At 52.5% G+C, this 18,897-nt stretch overlaps 2 protein-coding genes across 3 annotated transcripts in view; one reads left to right on the forward strand and one right to left on the reverse strand.

Moving 5' to 3' along the window:
• The first annotated feature begins 199 nt into the window (after positions 1–199).
• On the forward strand, positions 200–12,867 carry MAP1LC3B (microtubule associated protein 1 light chain 3 beta). Its single transcript, XM_032324975.1, has 4 exons — positions 200–430; positions 7,489–7,544; positions 10,265–10,371; positions 11,151–12,867. Exons 1-4 carry the CDS (start codon positions 391–393, stop codon positions 11,323–11,325), a joined length of 378 nt encoding a protein of 125 aa, XP_032180866.1. The 5' UTR covers positions 200–390; the 3' UTR covers positions 11,326–12,867.
• A 2,109-nt stretch (positions 12,868–14,976) lies between these two features.
• Positions 14,977–18,897, reverse strand: part of ZCCHC14 (zinc finger CCHC-type containing 14) — a 52,554-nt gene continuing 48,633 nt past the window's right edge. For both annotated transcript variants that reach the window (XM_032324941.1, XM_032324940.1), the window contains one exon: positions 14,977–18,001. In XM_032324941.1, coding sequence (XP_032180832.1) covers positions 17,946–18,001 — 56 coding nt within the window. In that variant the 3' untranslated portion in view covers positions 14,977–17,945. The remainder of the gene's footprint in view (positions 18,002–18,897) is intronic.

The following is an 18,897-nucleotide window of genomic DNA, read 5'->3' on the forward strand; positions in this document are numbered from 1 at the left end:
CGGGCGCACGAGTGACGCGGGGTCCGCCGAAGCAGCCGGGCCACGCGGGACTTCGGCGCGGGGACGGGGGGAGCCCCCAGCCCACCCTGCCGCGGGCGCTCCCGGACCCGGGCGCCGGTCCCCCGGCCCGCGCGCCTGCGCACCGCGGACGCCTCGCTGCGCATGCGCGCGGCCTCGCTTCCGCCACGCCCGCCATGGCGGCGGAGGCAGCCGGCCTTGGCCCCGCCCCTCGGGACGCCGCGCGGGTCACCTGACGCGGCTGCGGGCTGAAGAGACACAAGGGAAGCCGCGGTCGCCCCAGTCGGGTCTTCTCTCGCCGCCGCGGCCGCCGCAGTCGTCTGCCGCCCCCGGGACCCGCCGCCTCACTGCCGCCGCCTCGCCGCCCGCGCCATGCCGTCGGAGAAGACCTTCAAGCAGCGCCGCACCTTCGGTGGGTGCCGCCGCGGGGGGCGCGCGGGCCGACGGGGACTGAGGCGGCAGCCGGGTCGGCCGGGGTCGGCGACGGCCGGGGTGGGGGCCGGCGGCGGGCTGAGCGGGGGACGGGGCTGGGCGTGGGGCTGCGCGGGCAGCGACCCGGGAGGGCCGGAGGTCGGGGACCCAAGGTGGGCGCGGATGGCGGCGGCCGGGCCGGGGGCAGCGGCGGGACCGAGCAGGGCGGAGGGCCGGCGGCCGACGGCGTGGTGCGGCGGCCGGGGAGCGTCTGGTGGGCGGAGGGCTGAGGGGGCCGAGGGGCCGGGGGCTGGGCGGGGACCGACCGTGGGAGCCGCCTCCCTCCGGCGGCGGGGTCCCGGGGCGAGGGCGGCCGGCCATCCGCTCCGGGCCGGGGCCGGAGGCCGACGGGGGCCGGAGCTGTCGGACCGGGGGCGCTCCCCGCCGGCCGAGTCGCGGGCGAATCCGGGGAGCCCGCCCTCCCCCCCCCCGCCGCCCCGGGCCGATCTGTCGGTTCCGGGATGGGGTCGGGGCCGGGGGGCCGGGCCTGCGCGGTGGGGCCTACGGAGTCCCCCCAAACACCGAGGCCGTGTCGCTGGCGAGCCCAGGAAGCTCTCCCCCTACTCCCCGGGCGGGGTCCTGGGTGCGGGCGGCGGTCCGTCCGCTGCGGGTCGGGGCCGGGGGCCTGAGCGCGGTGGACCCTGGGGGCCATCCCCCCTCACCCCGACCGTGTCCCGGCCGACCGCGGCGCTCCGTCCAGGTGGTGGCGGTCAGGGCCAGTGCGCGGCCCGACCCGGGACGGCTCGCCGCCCCCTCCCCGGCCGGTCACCGCCGAGGTCCCTCCAGGACGCGCCGCGGCCGAGCTGCTGAATCACCTTTTTGGCCCCCTGCGGCCGTGGCCCGGCTGTTTGCTGGGCTCTCGCGTCAGCCCTGCAGTCCTGGGGCTCGCTGGCTCCCGGGAGGCGCAGACCGTCGTGGGAAGGGTGCCCGCGGGGGCGGCCGGCCGGCCGGCAGGCCTTGCTGCGCCGGGTCCTGCTGCGCCGGGTCCTGCGGAGGGAGGACCCCAGCGTGCAGCCAAGTGGCCGTGGTCGCACGCGCTCCTTGCTTGGGAAGAGGGGTGTGGGCGCTGGTGACCCGAGCGGGAGCGGCGCCCCCACCCCTGCGCCCTCCGGTGTAGGCCGGGCGTGGCGCGGAGGGAGGGCCGGGCTGTGCCTTTCTGCCTGCCCGGAGCGCGCTTCGGGCGGCGCTTCAGCGGGGCGGTAGGTCCGCCGTGGGGGGCTGGGGCTCAGACGCACTGAGCTTCCCAGCCTCGGGCGAAACCGAAAGTCACATTCGCGCAGTATTTCCGAGTGACCGGGGTCGCGGCAGCAGGAGAGCCCTGGGCCGACAGCCTGCGGGCCCCAGCCGCACTGTGCCGTCGGGGTGTTCACGCAGCCCGGGGGCCCCGGTCCCCCTCGCCCGAGGTCTGCCGAAGCTGGGCGTCCGCAGCGGGGCGTGGGTTGTAGCCCTGTCGCTGGCAGCTACCGGCCGTCCTCAGCCCCTCGGGGTGTGCGTGGCTGTTGATCTGCCGCGGTGACCTCTGCGAACTCAGCATGGTTTGGGGCCGCGCAGCCCTGAGAGCCGCCTCGAAGCAGTTTCCTCTTGGGTCCGGCTTCCTCCGCACTGACTCTACACGTCAAAGCTCACTGAGGGGCGCGGGGCTGGCCCAGTGGATGGAGCATGTGACCTGACCTGGGGTTGTGGTTCTGGCCCCAGGTTGGGCATGGAACTTACTTAGGGAAGAAAAAAAGGGTGGACGTTAACTGGGGACATCTGTGTGGGAAAGACGGTCCTGTTCTCGCGACTGGAATATACTTTCCTTTAGCTTAGAGTGTTTTCAGGCTTTGCTAGAACAAGATCTGAAGTTGATGGTCAGAGTAAGAAGAGGGAGAGTAAGGTATTGTAATTCACCTGGAAGCCGCGGCCCTGAGCAAACCAGGGGTGCCCCCATTTCTCCCAGGAGGTTGGTGGGCTTGCCCCTTAGCTCACCTTGGCTCCTCCTCCCCCACTTTTTTTTTAAGATGGTTTTTGTTCATTTGATGGTGCGAGAACACAAGCAGGGGAGCATTGGAGGGAGAGGGAGCCGGTGCGCGTCTCACCTCAGACCCTGAGGTCACGGCCTGAGCGGAAGGCAGACTGGGCCACTGCGGTGCCCCCCCTTTGAAAAAGATCTCATTGTCATTTTGCAGAGGATCAGATATCATTTAATGGGTACTGCCTTTCCGTGCTCCCGTGCTGACCGTGTTCACTGATCGCAGCCCAATAAACGAGGGGAATCAATTCCTCGGAGAGCCTAAGAGCGGCCGCACTTCGCTTGAGCGCTTCTTTCTCTCTTCCAAGCTAACGAGTTTAGGTTTACCCAGAATCGAGTATATCTCTGCTGATTCTACTAGGATTGAGAGGGTTGAAGTGGGCCTTGGGGCTCACCCAGAACAGCCCCTTTTTGTAGAACTGGGTGGAGCCCAGAGAGGGGACGACCAAGGTCCATCTAGTGGCAGGTGTCTGGACCTGCTCATCCACTCCTGCCCGGCAGTCCCCCAGCCTCCCGTAGGCGGCCGTCGTTTCCAGGGCACGAGATGGCCAACACGAAGTCCGGAGGCATAGTGTGTGTCTGCAGGTGTGTGGAACAATTTCGTCAACTCCCAGAGTTGTGTTCGAGCAAATAATTCTGGACTTGGTGTGCTCACGTGGAGTAATGTGCTTCAGCTTCTGGATCGCCCCAGTTTACTTAATAACACTTCTCTGCTGTGGTTTAGGGGTGGCAGGTTTAAGCTTCTCCATTAATATCAAAAAAGTCAGCATGTCTTGGTGGAAGTTTATATGTTGGTCTAAAATAAGTAGCTCAGGGGCGCCTGGGTGGCTCTGTGGGTTAAGCCACTGCCTTCGGCTCAGGTAATGATCCCAGGGTCCTGGGATCGAGCCCCGCATCGGGCTCTCTGCTCGGCGGGGAGCCTGCTTCCTCCTCTCTCTCTCCGCCTGCCTCTCTGCCTACTTGTGATCTCTTTGTCCAATAAATAAATAAAATCTTTAAAAAAAAAAAACCAAAAATAAAACAAGTAGCTCAGACTACTCCTAGAGGTGGACAGTAGAGCAAGGGTTATGCCAGAACAGGCAGTGCCCCATGGACCGCAGCATGTTCCTTGCTGTAGGTCTGTGATTTACACACAGGTGGGGCAGCATCTGTTGTGCTTCCATTCACTCTGTGAAATAAAGTTTACTCGGAATGCCCTGGGGGGGTCTCGACTTAGCTTTGCAAATGATCTGTTGGTAAAAATAAGACACCTTGGACTGCTTTCCTCCCGTAAGTTTGTAAGTCTTGCAAGGGTTGTCAGAGACAGGAGAAAAGGAGTCTAGGAAGTGTATCTTACACACGTTTGGACGAGTGTTTATTTCCATTGTACAACTTTAATTTGTTTATTAACCACCTTGGGTGTGCAGGGCTGAGCCCCTGGCAAATGCAGAGACAATCAGAAGCAGGTTCTGGCTGCCAGGGGCACAGTGTTGGAGACAAATAAATTAAGAAAACAACAACAAAACTTGAGTAAAAGAATTGCTCCTGTGAGCCTTTGATTTGTGTTGTTAGTAATGTTTTCACTAAATATACTGTCAGTCTCTGGAAGTAGGTGTCTGCTCGAAAGAGTGTGGCACAGGTGCACACCTTACTCGCTCGGTTACTCCGGGCTTACCACAGGGTTTTCACGCAGCTGGTCAGGATACTCAGGACAGTCCTGATGTCGTACCATGACTTCGGTATTACTTGATTTTATCTCAAGGAAGTAACTCGTTTCGTACCTTGCATTTTTCCACCTTTAATGAAAATAATGATTTTGTCTTTTTTGGGCCATATTTTGGGGATAAATCAGAATAAGCTTTTGATAACAGTACAGAAATTATAGATTCTGATTTGAAGCCTCACATCTAAACCCTGTTTTGCTTATTTCCTTTTCCACTTGCCAAAACAAACCTGTGTCCCTGTATTAAAAAGAAACTCCCCCTTCTGTCTGAATGTTTCCACTTACCTTTTAGATTTATTAGGATGTTTTTTTGTTTTTTTTTTTTTAATTTGAGAGAGAGGGAGGGAGAGGGAGGGACTCTCAAGCAGATTCTGCGCCGAGTGCACACACTAACGGGGACTCAGTCTCCTGATGCTGAAATTGTGACCAGGATGGAAATCAAGAGTCGGATGCCTAACCGACTGGGCCACCCAGGCGCCCCAGTTAGGAGAAGCTTTTATTTCTTTATTTTTAAAGATTTTATTTACACAAGTAGGCAGAGAGGCAGGCGGGGGGGGGGGGGGCTACTCACTGAGCAGAGAGCCCGATGCGGGGCTCAGTCCCAGGACCCCGAGATTATGACCTGAGCCGAAGGCAGAAGCTTAACCCACTGAGCCCCGCAGGTGCCCCTAGGAGAAGCTTTTAAGTGTGAAGCAGAGTCCAGGGTATATTAAGGAATTATCATTCATGTGCTAGAGTGAATTAACTGTGATTTCGTCTAATCTCTGAAATAAACGTCCTTGACAGAATGGAGAGTTTTGTTGTGAAGAGGGTTGATAGCGAAGTCTAGGCGGCATAGCACCTTTTCTTGGGGGGTAGGACAGACCTAGGGACTGGTCTCAAAGCTAAGAGGAGCCCTGCAGGGGAATCAGTGATACCCTCACAAATACTGAAGGATTTGAAGGATTGCGCCACGGAAAAAATCCTCCTCCTCCTGTCTTTCTCTTCTCTCCGGATTCTCCTAATCAGCTGCTTCACTTTGGACCCTGGAGTGGGGGTTTTTCAGAGTCATGCCATCAAGCTGGCTGTTCCACAATTGAAAAAAAAATTTTTTTTTTTTAAATTTTATTTTTTGAGTAATCTCTGCACACCCAGTGTGAGGCTTGAACTCGCAGCCCCGAGATGGAATCGATGACTCCTACAGTAACTCCGTTCTGATTCTGTCTGCCTGGTGATAGCCTCAGGTGCCGCCCTCCCCATCCCCCATGGCAAACACCGAGTGCCGGTGCTTCTGACCAGCAGGCGGTCAGTCAGAGGTTCCGTGACCCCCTCGTGTTAATTAGTGCTGCCCTGGCTCACAGGACAATTGTTTATTTGCTAGGTTACTCGCTTGTTACGAAGAATACTAAAGCACACTAAAGCACACCAACGAACGGCCTGATGAAAGGTTACTTAGGGTGGGCTCGAGAGAGTCCTGCGCTCAGGAGCTTCTGTTCCTGGGCAGTTTGGTATGTGCCACTGTCCCAGCACCTTGAAGCCCCGAGTCCCATCCTTCTGATGGCGATTTCATCCCATGGGCTTGACTGGTTAAAGCACTGGCCATCAGGGATTCATTCGTCCTCTGCGCCCCTTTCCCCTCCCTGGTGTTTGGGGTGGGTCTAAACATTTCAAACCCCAAGTCACTGTTCCTTCTCCATGGCAACCAGTCCCCCATCCTTAGGAGCGTTCCAGGAGTTACTGGATTTAACATAAACTCCGATATGGTTGGTTAGGGTTTGCCATGAACAAAAAGAGACGGCCCTTATCAGTACCACTCTTGGTATTTAGAAAATTCCAAGGGTTTTGGAAGCTCTGCCAGGACCAAGTACATATTTTTTTGTTAGTGATCTCTCTATTATGCATTGTGAACCACTAGGCTAAGCTTTCTGTTAACAGTAACTAAATTTATCTCTATTCTCACGTACCGAATAGGCCTGAGTTTGCGGTCTTCTACAGCAGATTTGTTGGTGATTTTATCTTAGAGGCCGGTTTAGAAATGCTGGGTGCGAAGAGGGAAATAGAAGCTGTATGCTTGTGTTTGAACATGGGAATTAAGTCAGTCACTTTTATGAAGCATCATACTAAGTGGTATTTTTTTTAGATCCAAAAAAATAGGCAGCATATATTCATATAGATCATTATCTTTTTTTCTGAAGCCACCAGGACTTCTCAGGAAGTCCATGACATTGATCGTTCATACAAGTGATTATTCTAAGGGGGAGGAGTACAGAGATAATCTCTCAAAAAAAGTATTCAGCAGTAGACTTTGTGCTTAAGACTTTTTGGATGGGGGGGCACCTGGGTGGCTCAGTGGGTTAAGCCTCTGCCTCCGGCTCAGGTCATGATCTCAGGGTCCTGGGATTGGGCCCCCGCATTGGGCTCTCTGCTTGGCAGGGAGCCTGCTTCCTTTCTCTCTCTCTCTCTCTCTCTCTCTCTGCTTGCCTCTCTGCCCACTTGTGATCTCTGTCAAATAAGTAACTAAAATCTTAAAAACAACAACAACTTCTTGGAGGCGGCAGGCATTGAGCAAAACTCTTTTTTGTTGTTGTTAAAGATTGTATTTATCAGAGAGAGATCACAAGCAGGGGGAGCAGGAGGTCCCCGCTAAGCAAGGAGCCTGCTGTGGGACTCAGTCCCAGGGTCCTGGGATTGTGACCTGAGTGGAAGGCAGGCACTTAAATGACTGAGCCACCCAGGCGACCCTGAGCAAAACTATTTAAAAGTCAAACAGAGCATTGTTCCCCACCCCCCATCTCTTTTGGGCAGTTTCTTTTCCAGTAAGCACTGTATCATTGAAAAGCAGGAAATCGTAAGAGAAAACCACGTTGAAGAGTGTATGTTTTATCTGAGATTCCTATACCAACTTAAACTTTGGAAAATTCACAAAAATTGACAGGTTGTTGGAACCATGAGAGGAAAGATTGGTAACGCCATGCTGTTAATTTGCTGTTTACATTTGGCTGCAAGCTTGGGGTCCCAAACCCCTGAAACCAGGAGCTCTGTACTCTTGGTCTTGTGTCTTACCACCCACGAGAGCTGTGTCATTGCATGTTGGTTTACACGGAAATGGCATTTGACCTTAAATATCACCTTATGCCAGAAATGAAGTGCCAGTGTGTGGTTCCTCTCAGTTCGAGGGAAGATGTCCTTACTGCTCTGCCACAGCTAGGGAGAGCTGAATTTAGATACAGAAACCACCAGCAGAAGTGCAGGAAAGAAGCTACACTTGGCCCTTAATAATGCCCGTGTCTCTTCCTTTTCGTTGCAGAACAAAGAGTAGAAGACGTCCGGCTTATCCGAGAGCAGCACCCTACCAAAATCCCAGTAGGTAGTCTCCAGCACCTGCGTTTCAGTCGTTGGTCATGTTCGCAGTGGACAGCACTGCTCAAGTCCTCCAGGACAGGGCTGCGGTGTGTGACCATGGGACAGGTCTCCGCAGAGCTCCTCAGACAAGGAACGCCCCGTGTCCGTTTCATGACCTAGCGTGGAGATGTCTGAACAGGCAGTTCTCCGACCTGCTCACATTCTGCGTCCTCCCGAGTCCGAGTCGGCTGCCTGAGTGCTACACACAAGTCAGACGCATCCATCTGGGGGAACGGGGTGGAGGGGCTGGCACTGCTGGTGTTTCTTCGGTGGGAGGAAGTGGTCCGCTCTGCTAAAGGGAGGGGGACTGTGGTGGGAAAAGCAGCGTTCAGGACTGAAGTGGGACTGAACATTCCAGGCTCTGGTGCCCCGCAGAGGCCTGCTGTGCTTGGCTGCTTTGCAGAGACGGAGGAGAAACACTGCTCTTCCTTGTCCTGTGTGTGTGGCTCAGGTGCTTCCTGCTGTGCCCAGGCAGCAGCGCCTCTATCCCCAGTCTCTGCGGACAGACTCTAAAACGGTATCTGCTGAGGCGCCAGGTCTGGGAGCAGTGGGTAAGAGGAGCTTCCGGTTTCAGGTGGAGGCTGAGTTCAGGCCTTAGTTAGGTTCAGGGTTGCTGAGGGATGCTGAGCTCATTACTGACATTCTGAAACGGGCTGCCATGTCCTAATCTGTAAGGTGGGAAGAGATTCCCACCCCACACAGTATTGGAAAGATCAGCCTAGTTCTGCGTCCACGGTTGTTACCGTCTCGAAATGCCGCAGCCCACTCAGAGACACTCCACTGTTAGAAATAATGTAGAAGCTTTCCCGTTTGGCTTTCTGACGTGTCCTCTCCCATGGAACTGAGGAAAGAGAGAAGGTCCAGGGCTTAGGGCTGTAAGGTGCTCAGAAGGGAGAAGATGGGTCTGCCCAGCATTTTCCCAGCTGTAGAACTCTGCTGTAAGACGCGTCTCTGTTTTCCTTGGACAGCTTAGAAATTTCAGTCTTTCCTTATATTTGGGGTCAACATAGGGCCTGGGGGTTTTCCTCATTAAGGTTGTCTTCACTTTTCGGTGCCGTTGGAAAAGCCCGGCAGTCTGCTAGGATTTGTTCTGCTTCTGCAGTCTCCTTTTGAAACGTGATTATCTGCGAACATTAGTGGCCCTCCTTTCTGCTGGCGGTTCAGGGGTTTGCAGAAATCACAGGCTTGTACTTCCATGGGTGCTTCTGGCCACTGAACAGCTTTAGAGGCACTCCTCACTAGGAATAGCACAGCCGGACGGAGAAGGCAGGGCAGCTCGCTGGCTCTCCAGACCCTGGTCTCCACTCCCCGAGGATGGCTTTGTCTTCTACGATCCTGTCCGTAGCGCTTGACAAGGCACTTTTCAGGTCTAGCCAGATGCCTTACTTGGGACTTAACATGACTTCTCTCCCAAATTAAAGTTCAGGAAAAAGAAAAAATAACCAAAAAGTCAACCAGTCATTATACCGGGGATTGTTTTCACGGAGCTCAGCGGCACTGGAGAGTCAGGGACACCGGAGAGCGGGAAGGAGGTGCCCAGGGCCATGTTGTCCTTTGTCTCAAGGCTGCTGCCCTGTCTTCCTTTAATGAATACGGTCTAAGGTCAGGAGATTCTCTTCTCTTTCTGCTTCTGCTCTTCCTGGGCCAGTCATGTAAGATTTCTGTATTGCCTCTGAGCTCTGATGCTGGTCACACCCAGGCAAAAGTTGTCCATGTAGTGAATCCCCCTTGCGGCTCCCATGTTCTGAACACACCCCGTGGGTAACAGCCCTTGGTCTTACTAAGGAAGGGAAGGCGGTTTGATGTGGCCGTACAGAACCTTCTGTGGGCCCCATACGGTGGAACAAGGTGCAGACGAGTACCTTCCCCTTTCCTAGAGAGACAGGATGCGAAGATTTCCCTCCTCTCAACTTGTCATTGTTGCGGTGAGCTGGAGAGTTGCTTCACCTGGAGAAGAGTGTCTCTGGTACTCCGTAACATGAGGAGGCACGGGCAGTCAACACCCCGGGGCCAGCGTTGATAGTGGCTAAGAAGTAGAAGTTGTTTGTCCTCTGTGGAGAGGCAGTCTGGCAAGGAGCTCACGGGTTTGTTTCCGTTCCTGATGCAGAAGTATTTTTGTTCCCTGCATCGTGCAAGACTGACTCTCAAAACTCATCAAGGAAATACTAGGAGTATTTTGTCAAAATGAAAGGATCTTCACGCCTTTCTGCACAGTTTGTCTCCAGAGCCAGCTGATCGTTGTCTCTACTTACCAGATATTTACTCAGGACTTTTTCCACATCAGGCGGAGAAACCCGTCTCCTGTGAAAGCAGCGGGTGGACGGCGGAATCGCGGTCGCTCGTGCTTCGGAGACCGTGGCTCCGCAGCTGACATAGATCCAAGCTGGCTCCGGCATCCTGCTTGTATTTCTCGGACCAGTCAGTGTTTTCATGGCTCCAGATAACAGAGAACACGGAGCGGCTCCTTTCAGCCCCTGCTCCCTTCCCTGGAGGCTCCCCCCTGTGAGGGTTGGGGGTAAACGATCGCTCTTCGCAGGAGATCTGTGGGGAACTGGCATGTGCTGTTTTGGTCTCAGACCCCACTTGGTGTGTGCCGGGTCCGACACAGAAGTATGTCCTCTCTTCGTTGTTAACGGTTGTTAACGGTTATGTTAAAATCTCTCCTCCGGCTGCTTGTCCAGGTGATCATCGAGCGGTACAAGGGGGAGAAGCAGCTTCCTGTCCTGGACAAGACCAAGTTCCTTGTTCCCGACCATGTCAACATGAGTGAGCTCATCAAGATCATTAGGTACTTAAACACTGTTTTCCTGTTTCTTTGGGTGACTGCTCATTATGTATCGGACTTACAGATAAAGCTTCAGTTCCCACGAACATCTCTGCAAGCTTAATAAAACCTAAAGACGTTTCCTTCCTTTCTGAGTTCTTCTCTTATCTGCTGGATCTCCTGTCCCTCTGATTTTTTTCATCATAACATCTAGTGTAGATGCTTTTTTTTTTCCCCAAGATTTTTATTTATTTGACAGAGAGCACAAGTAGGCAGAGCCGTAGCAAAGAGAGAGAAGCAGGCTCCCGGCTGAGCAGAGAGCCCGATGCGGGGCTCAATCCCAGGACCCTGAGATCATGACCTGAGCCAGAGGCAGAGGCGTAACTGCCTGAGCCTCCCAGGCGCCCCCTAGATAAGTTTTGTATGGCAAAATTAGTAAAAGACAATGCAGACTTGGTAGAATCGTAATAACGAGTTTGTAAATTATAGTTTGAACTCTTTCTCTCGTTGGACACTCGCGGCTGTTCCGAGAGCATACTGATTTAAAGCTGGCCCGGGGGTCACAGTAAGGGTAATGTAAGCATTCCCACTACTGCCAGTCACAACGTGATGCTAGAAATGTCCTGTGCTTTATGAGAAGTTGTAGCTCCGACAGTCAGTCTGTAGGCATAGGCATTATTTTGCCAGAAGCAGCATTTCCAGAAGCTTTATACTTTTGTTTCAAAGGGGGTGTGTGATGTTTTTACATTTCCCTTTTGCAAATTGACGTCCTGGTGTCTGTTCACGTTGTCTTCTTACAACAGGAGGCGCTTACAGCTCAACGCTAATCAGGCCTTCTTCCTGTTAGTGAACGGACACAGCATGGTGAGTGTGTCCACACCGATTTCTGAAGTGTACGAAAGTGAGAAGGACGAAGACGGGTTCCTGTATATGGTATACGCCTCTCAGGAGACATTTGGAGTGAAATCGTCTGTGTAAGACTAGAAAAATGCATCTGTTCTTGAAATTTTTTAAACCCTTACCAAGGAAAAAAAAAGGGGGGGATATTAGCGACTGAGGGTTGATCAGATCATCCAGACAGTAGTGTTCCTGCCTAGGAGTTTTAGGAAGTTGTTTTGTACCACAAGCAGAAAAACTGAGCTCGGTGAGCACATCCAGCTTTGGAAAACTCTATTATTTAAACTAGGCTGTTTTGTTTTCAAATTTAGAAGTTTAAAAATAAAACACTTTGCATTCTAAGTTGCCAATAAAACAGACCTTCACATTATTTTAATGCTCTTCCCCTATTAGGAGCCTGTACTTAAGCCTTCAGAGACGCATTCTTGACTAGGTTCACAGACCCAGCGGACGTTCTGTGAGGGTTTCTGTTGAACGGGGGAAGTACCTGTGAGAGGATCTGTGAGCACGAGTTGTCCTGCCTCCGCCCACCCAGTTGGCCATAGTCGTGGGCAAAAAGCAGGGAAAACGGGGCAGGAAAACGCTGACCGCTGCCCTGGGTTCCCGCTCCTAGTGTGCGCGTGCCCGAGCTCTTGTTCTCGCGGTGCCGGCAAACTCATTTTCTTTTCCAGACGGTAACAGAGAAAAGCACCACTGCTTAGTACGAACCTTGAATCCTTTAAAATTTTGGTCTAGTTTCTCAAAGCGCCCAGAGAAGGAAGGTGCGGCATTTCTCCCAGTTTGTGGGGTCTCTCTGAAGTCCAGCCGCCGCCTCGTCCGTGAGGGGACCAGCGGTTCTGTCAGTTTCGTTCTTAGGACAGTGCCGGACACCGCGGGACAGACGCACGCCCTCTACCTTTTGGCCTAAAGCTGTAGATGATCCGTGTTCTGTGTTAAGTGTGTGACTCTTATTAAAAAGTTCCCACGTGTTAAGAGTATTTCCGTTGTCCTTGCGGGCCGTCCCACCGTCCGAGTTCCTCCCCGCCGGGCGCATGTCAGACGAAACCAGCAGCAAAAGGAGACCTAGCGTTCTTCTCAGACAGTGTCAGGCGGCAGACCTCGTCCAAGTTCAGCTGGAATAACCGGCGCTGCCTGCGGCCTGCACGGGGCCCCCTGAGTCCCGTCTCTGGGAGGAGCACAGAGAGCCCGCGGACCGCTTCCGACTGAGCCGCAGCAGGTCGCGCCTCGGCTTGTGTACTTCGGCGAGCGCGGCGCACCTGCTCCCGTCCGCGGACGTCACTTCCTCACGGAGGGGGGGAAGCCACAGTCCTGCCTGCGCGCACTCGACCCCCGACCTTCCCGCTGCATGCGTCTGTCCGCGTGGCTCCCTTGGAACACGTGTGCTTTCACAGTATGTACACTCCGCATCGGCCTGTCTTGTTAGATTGTACACATCATTCTAGCTTACGTTCTTGTAACTGCTGTGTGACCAGTAAGACTCCTAGAAGAAATCCTGCTTTTTAAAAACACAAGTACCTTGCAGGGAGGGGTGACTTCTACCCCACTTCAGTGGGTGGTCACTAGGCTCTCTGAACCAAGTACATTTTTAATGAACTAAGGTGAATAAAGTCACAACTAAAAACTCTCTTCAAGCTCAGTTTAATGGATCCGTGTCGGATGCGTGCCACGCGGTGTACCGTCTGTGCTACCCCACGCCAGGTGGTGCGGGCGGGCGGGGGCCGGGAGGGGCAGGGGCACTCACCTCTGAAGGTCTCTGCTTTGTCCCAGGCACCTTCCTCACCTTGGTCAAGGTTCTGCCAGCTGGTCTGGTCTTTGCATAAGTAAATTCTCCTGAGAACTAAAAGATGTGGCACAAAGTGAGCGGACGGCTGTGGGACCTGGGTGTTCCGTGGGAATAAGCGACTTGAAAACCGCCACGCTGTGGCGGGGAAAGATACAGATGTCGGCTGAGTGGCCAGCATCACTCACTGGGAAAACTCCACGTGTTCCCAGTTTAAGCAGGCACTTCAGCTGTCCGGGGAAGAACGTGGGGGCAAGAGGAGGTGTTCTGCTTCCCCGAGTCTGCTGCTCTGGTGTGCGTGGCCCCCATCCTCAGGGGCCTGGCCTGACCAAACAGCAAGTCACGGGGGCTGCAAGAACATTTCCCTCTGGGTAGCCACAGGCCTGACAAGAGGCGCTGGGGACCTCGGGGGGGTTGCGGGAGGCACCAGGTTTCTCCCTCTGGTGTCTGGCAGGGCTCATGAGAACACCGTGGTCCTGCGCCAGCTTTCGCTTACTGGACCACCACCATCCCAAATCGTGAGGGGACGGAGCTTTAAGTGCCCAGGCATGTTCATACCACGTGTACCGTGTGTCTGGAAACATGCCAGAGAAACTTCACATCAGCTCGTGCCAATCTTGACTTCCTACGGAACCTCGAGCTGGAACATCCCAAATCGAGAGTTAATGTTTCTGGTCATAGCAAGGATATCTTCTAAGACCAGGGAAACCTGACAGAGAATGGATTTAAAACCATCCATCTCTCTTGCCAAGTGGAGAAGGCAGAAAGGGCGGACTCCCGAGTTTGCAGATCCCGATCTGGCGATTTATTTGAAAGGACGTGCGCTTCATACTCTAGGAGATAAAGACCTAATAAAATGAAACCGCTTTTTTAAATTTTTATTTTCAGTACATTAAATTTACTCATAAAAACATTCTAAAAATGTACAATTTTTCCTTTTTAACAAAGTATAATAAAACATAAAAACTTCAAAAACAATACTTAACATTTACAATTCAAAATCAAATTAGCAGAATATTAAATATTTACAAAACTATATCTTTTAAAAATATTTATAAAGTTACATGCAATTTCGTAGAATTGACATAAAAGAATGGCTCAAAAATGGGAGAATTTTCCTTCATTCCTAAAAAGAAAATCTGTCCAAGATTAGCTGTGAAGACTCTCGAGTACACGAGGTCTCTGGTTTCAGTACCAAAGCCTTCATCTTTGTGCACGTAAGAACTTAATGCATGTGAGAGGCTTTTAAAATCCCCGGGACCGACTGACGAGCCACACTGAGCTCCCCTCCCCCAAGAACAGTGTAGTCAAGTTGACCTTTGGCCTCAACCAGCAAGTATGTGGTTTTGTGAGTGTTGACTGAATTCGTTCAAGAACCTCAGGATTTTGCAAACTGAGCCTCTTCAGAACCCACGGCTTTAAACGTCCCCTGACTCGTTCTTTGGGAGTCATCTGCACTTTGAAAAGGACATCCGCCTGCTCGGGTTCCACAGGCCCATCCATCCTCTGGGAGGGACACGGTTTCCCTTACCATCCGTAAGACTCAATACATACGCCATCGCTAACCAGTACTTAAAACTAGCAAGGCATCAAAGAACCCACCACAGAAGCAGGAAGAGTACAAAATGACAGAGTGAGGAGGACGCAGCCCGATTGCACTGGGCCAGCACTCCCCAGCAACACTGGAGCGAGCCCAGAGCAAGCCTCGGTCCGATCCAGATGGATCAGATCGGCCGGTGCCCCCGCGGGGACGTGCCGCAGCAGCTGTGGGACGCCGGGTGGGATTGCCACCGGGCCTCCGTGCCCCCGCACGGTGTAGTGCAAACTAGCTACAGTGACTTCTAAATAGTGAATTAAAACACTGAACCTACTAGCTACTATATTCACAAGCCGACTCCCGTCATCGGGAGATCACAGATGTCGCTGGTTGTTGGTGGTGGTTTTTCATACCCAATCACACATACCGGCTTCGAAGAAAGTAATTTTGTCGTCGTCGTAAGTGCTAGCTCCCATTTCCTCAGTGCTCTTCAGCAATGACAAGTGTTAACATTGAAACGTGTTTCCAATTTTCAATATTACCATGAAATAAAAATTAGAAAAGAAGGTAGAAAACTGAGTGTGTGCTTAAAAAAAAAAAAGATTCAATAGTTCTTTTATCCCAACATCATATTCCACTTCCATCTGTACATTCCACTTCCCCCATTCTTGGAGACGAGAAAACGGGGATAGAAACTTTGATATAGGACAGACGACACAGAGCAAAGTGGCTGTGCCCCACCTACCGGCTGCTACAGCCTTTGCCAACTGAGCCCATGATTTCAGGGAAAGGACTACGTAGTTGAAAGGGTCAGTCGGATCTGTGTTTCTAAAAAGATGAGGACATCTGAGGAAATGCAAAATTGCTCTTCAGGCTTACGGACTTTGGTTGCTTTTGGAGAGAAATTTATCGGAGATGACGCTGCCAGCAAACATTCCCAAGTCCAAGCGTTCACCTGGGAAGAGTCCCACGGATGCGCAGCTGGAGGCTTTGTGTCCTGTGTATCTCCCGTTCACGCTTCTCAGTTCTCACCTTGGAATGACCTCACTGGAGACATCACACCGCACATGCACGTTCAAAGACAAGTGGGAATTTTGCTAAGACCTTTGATGACTGGAACGCAGCCGCACAATGTCTGGACTTATTTACCTCCTTCTGAATGTCCTACTTGGAATCGAAGCTCCTATTTTAATTTTTTGTTGTACGGAACACACTAAGCTCTAATATTTATCAAAATAGTCAATCAGGGTAACAACAGACACTTTCATTCCCCGATACTGACCACTAAAACAGAAACCCTAAATATGATTTTTTTTTCTTTTGTTATGAGACAGTTTTCAACAATTTCACTGTGTTGAAATAGGATTTATTTAAAATATTTCTTTGTTTAAAAAACCAAAAAATTTAAAAGTTTGGCTTTCAGCACATGTCCAGGCCACCATAACGGCCTTCAGAAATATTAAAATCGTAAACATCAGTGGACACTCCCAAGTCTTCCTTTAACATCATATGACAAGTTCCAGGCTCCTACTCTTTAAGGCAAAGTTGTGTCAGTTCTCGTTATTTTGACATTTTGTAGTGTTTATAATTAAGAGATCAATGTAACATTCCCCAAGAAAGTTGTTGTAAGCATCACCATCACTTCAAAACTGTATGTAATACTGTGTACCAGGAAGAGAGAGAAGCATACAGAGGTCTGTCAATTCTGCATTGCATAGAAATGAAACTCGACTAAAATAAAGCTCTAAAAAATTCTACCAAAGGCCTTTAAAAAAAAAAAAAAAGAAAGAAAAAGGTTAACAACTCTGCTCTAGTTTCCCTCCAGCCAGGAAAGTGATCATAAAATTTGAAGCCTCACATCACAGAGCCTCAAATTCTAGGGTATTCTTTTGATTTACACCAATTAGGCATGAGGCTGATTGTCCCATTTTAAGAAAGGTCTGAATATTACTACATTTCTCTGTTTTTAAAGATTCAACTGTGAAATCCCTGGGCAAGGCCTTACCAATCAACATTTTAATACTGAAGGCTTTAGTGTTTAAAGCAATAATATTTGAGCAGAAAATTCCCTTTTAGCTTTAAAGGTTTAAGTCCCTAAATTTCGGACCAAGAAGCTTTCATGGTCATGGGATGAAACAGAGCTGTATGGTGAGGCCTGATCTCCCACTTCGGATAAAACTAGACTTCTGCAGATCTTGGAGCTCTGTCCTGTTGGTGTGGGCTCTTTCAGAGTCTTACCACTTTTCTACTGTAGTTTTCAGGTAATTTTTAGAGAACTAACCACTAATACACAGCCTAATACAAAAGAAGTTGACAGGAGAACATTTCAAATCTTTTGCTCGTAATGATAGGACTATATCACTGTTGAAATGTTTGTCTCGAGTGTGAATCCGTTAGCAGTAAGCCTCGGGGTCCTTGGGAGATCCGTGTGGAGAGGAAGAACTTGCCAACTTTGCTAAGGGCGTGTAGCAACCCTCAGAGCCAGCTCACGAAGGCCGAGCGATCACCGTGTCTCTGCGAGAGCTTCGTCGCGGTGGACGGCGACAGGACTTCAAGCTATGCAGGGCCGGGAACGAAGGGATTCTCAAGGCTTTGACAACTAGGGACTCTCTGGGACTTGGACCCTTAGACGTTAAGTTGTTGCGAGTAACTATTTCTACTTAATAACGTAGTTTAAATTTATTTGCAGGAAAAAAAAATTAAAGACTTGAAACTGCTACGAGTGTCTTAAGGAGGGAAGGAAATGCTAAAATCTCTGTCGTGTACCAAGTCACGCAGCCTGCTGGTGCCAGCTCCTTAAGAACGGATTCTCTGAGTGTCTTGCACGGACTGGTCTCGGGGGGTCTGTCTCCAGAACGGCAGAGTGACGTCAGTTTACATTCCTCGGTCGTGCGATCCGTAAAACCCAGAGAGATTAGTGTCCAACCACTTGAGGAACAAAACAAAACAAAAAACAAAAAAACAAAACAAAACAAAGGCGACATTTTCCCTCACGCAGGGGTATCAAGAGTCCGACTGCTGGAACTCCGCGCGGAGCGCTCCGACCTGCGGGTCTTGGTTCCGATCTTGCGTAGCTGCCCGGGAATTCGTGTGAGCCTGGAAGGACCGACGGCGGCAATGCTCCTCGGGACACGGAGGTCTCTGCATCGCAGCCACGGCGGAGACCCCGACCAGGCAAGTCCTGACGTCAAGCTCCAATCTAGGATTTTGGCAATAAAACTGAGTTTGATGCACTCCTACGCTAGGTTTTCTACCCAGTCTAGTAAAGTAAAGCACCTTTGGATTAAAAATATTAAGCTCAACAGCAACTAGACTTCTCAGTTTTGTATTTAAGTTTCCTTATGTCTCCATGGCTTAATAGTGTTCTGTTGCCAGAGAAAAGTATCAGTCTGTGGAGTCCAGACTTTCTGCTGGAGGGGCATATTTCAACCTAAAAGTACCTAGAGAGAGGGGGAAAAGAGACCAGATTTGAATCACTGCGACTCCCACCAACGACCGAGCTGCCCAAAGCTCCTGCGGGAGTCCGTCCACAGGCAGGCGCGGCAAGTCCGGACTCCCTGTCAGACCCTCTCCCCGCTCCTCGCTCCTGCCCACGAAACTAAGCCGTACAGGTGGATCAGCCTCGGGGGTAACACGGCCGGTCCCTGGGCCGCTTCTCTTTTGCTTCCAGAGCTTGGCCGGGCAGGGGGCGGGGGAGACCTGACCCTCGCCAGAGGCCTGGGCTGACGGCTCCGGGAGCCGGCCACGCGGTGAGCACACGGATGCCCGTCCCAGCTGCCACCAGAGCTGGCTAGCCTCGAACGCTCTCTGGTTGACCACATGCACAGGCGGGTTGTGGAACCCCAAGTCTGGGGCAACCATCAAACGTCTCCAGAGCCCAGGTGACTACCCCAGGCCGCGCCGTGAGTACCACGGAGCTGGCAGAGACGCCTCCTGCCTGGTTTCATCTCCCTTCCCAAGCCTACAGCGAGAACACGCCCGTGTCCCCACATCACACACACCCCGGACCTGCACTAGAGACAAAAGAGAGCGAGTGGAAGTAAAAATGGGGGGAGGGGGATGGAGTGTGTAGCCGCAGGGAACACCACGCGGCCTCCTCGCCCCACCGGCCGGGTCCCCCGGGCAGGAGCAGCAGCACAGCAGCAGCAGCAGGACAGCCCACCGCAGCACCCGCACCCCCGCACCAGGCCCGCGGGGCGCTCTGTCAACCCTACGGGCTGCCCGGTTCGGAGGGCCAGCGTGTCCTCCCCCGGCCGGCCAGTCCCCTCGGAGAGAGGAGCAGGCTGCAGCGACGGGCAGCTGGAGACCACGCGACCCTTCCGGAGGCCTTCACGGC

The sequence above is a fragment of the Mustela erminea genome, chromosome 19 (genome assembly GCF_009829155.1).
Source record: "Mustela erminea isolate mMusErm1 chromosome 19, mMusErm1.Pri, whole genome shotgun sequence".
Lineage (NCBI taxonomy): Eukaryota > Metazoa > Chordata > Mammalia > Carnivora > Mustelidae > Mustela > Mustela erminea.

Coding starts and splice junctions, on each gene's coding strand:
- MAP1LC3B (XM_032324975.1), top strand. CDS start 391: ATGCCGTCGGAGAAGACCTTCAAGCAGCGCCGCACCTTCG. Junction 7,545..10,264: donor AGCACCCTACCAAAATCCCA/GTAGGTAGTCTC, acceptor CTGCTTGTCCAG/GTGATCATCGAGCGGTACAA. Junction 10,372..11,150: donor GAGCTCATCAAGATCATTAG/GTACTTAAACAC, acceptor TTCTTACAACAG/GAGGCGCTTACAGCTCAACG.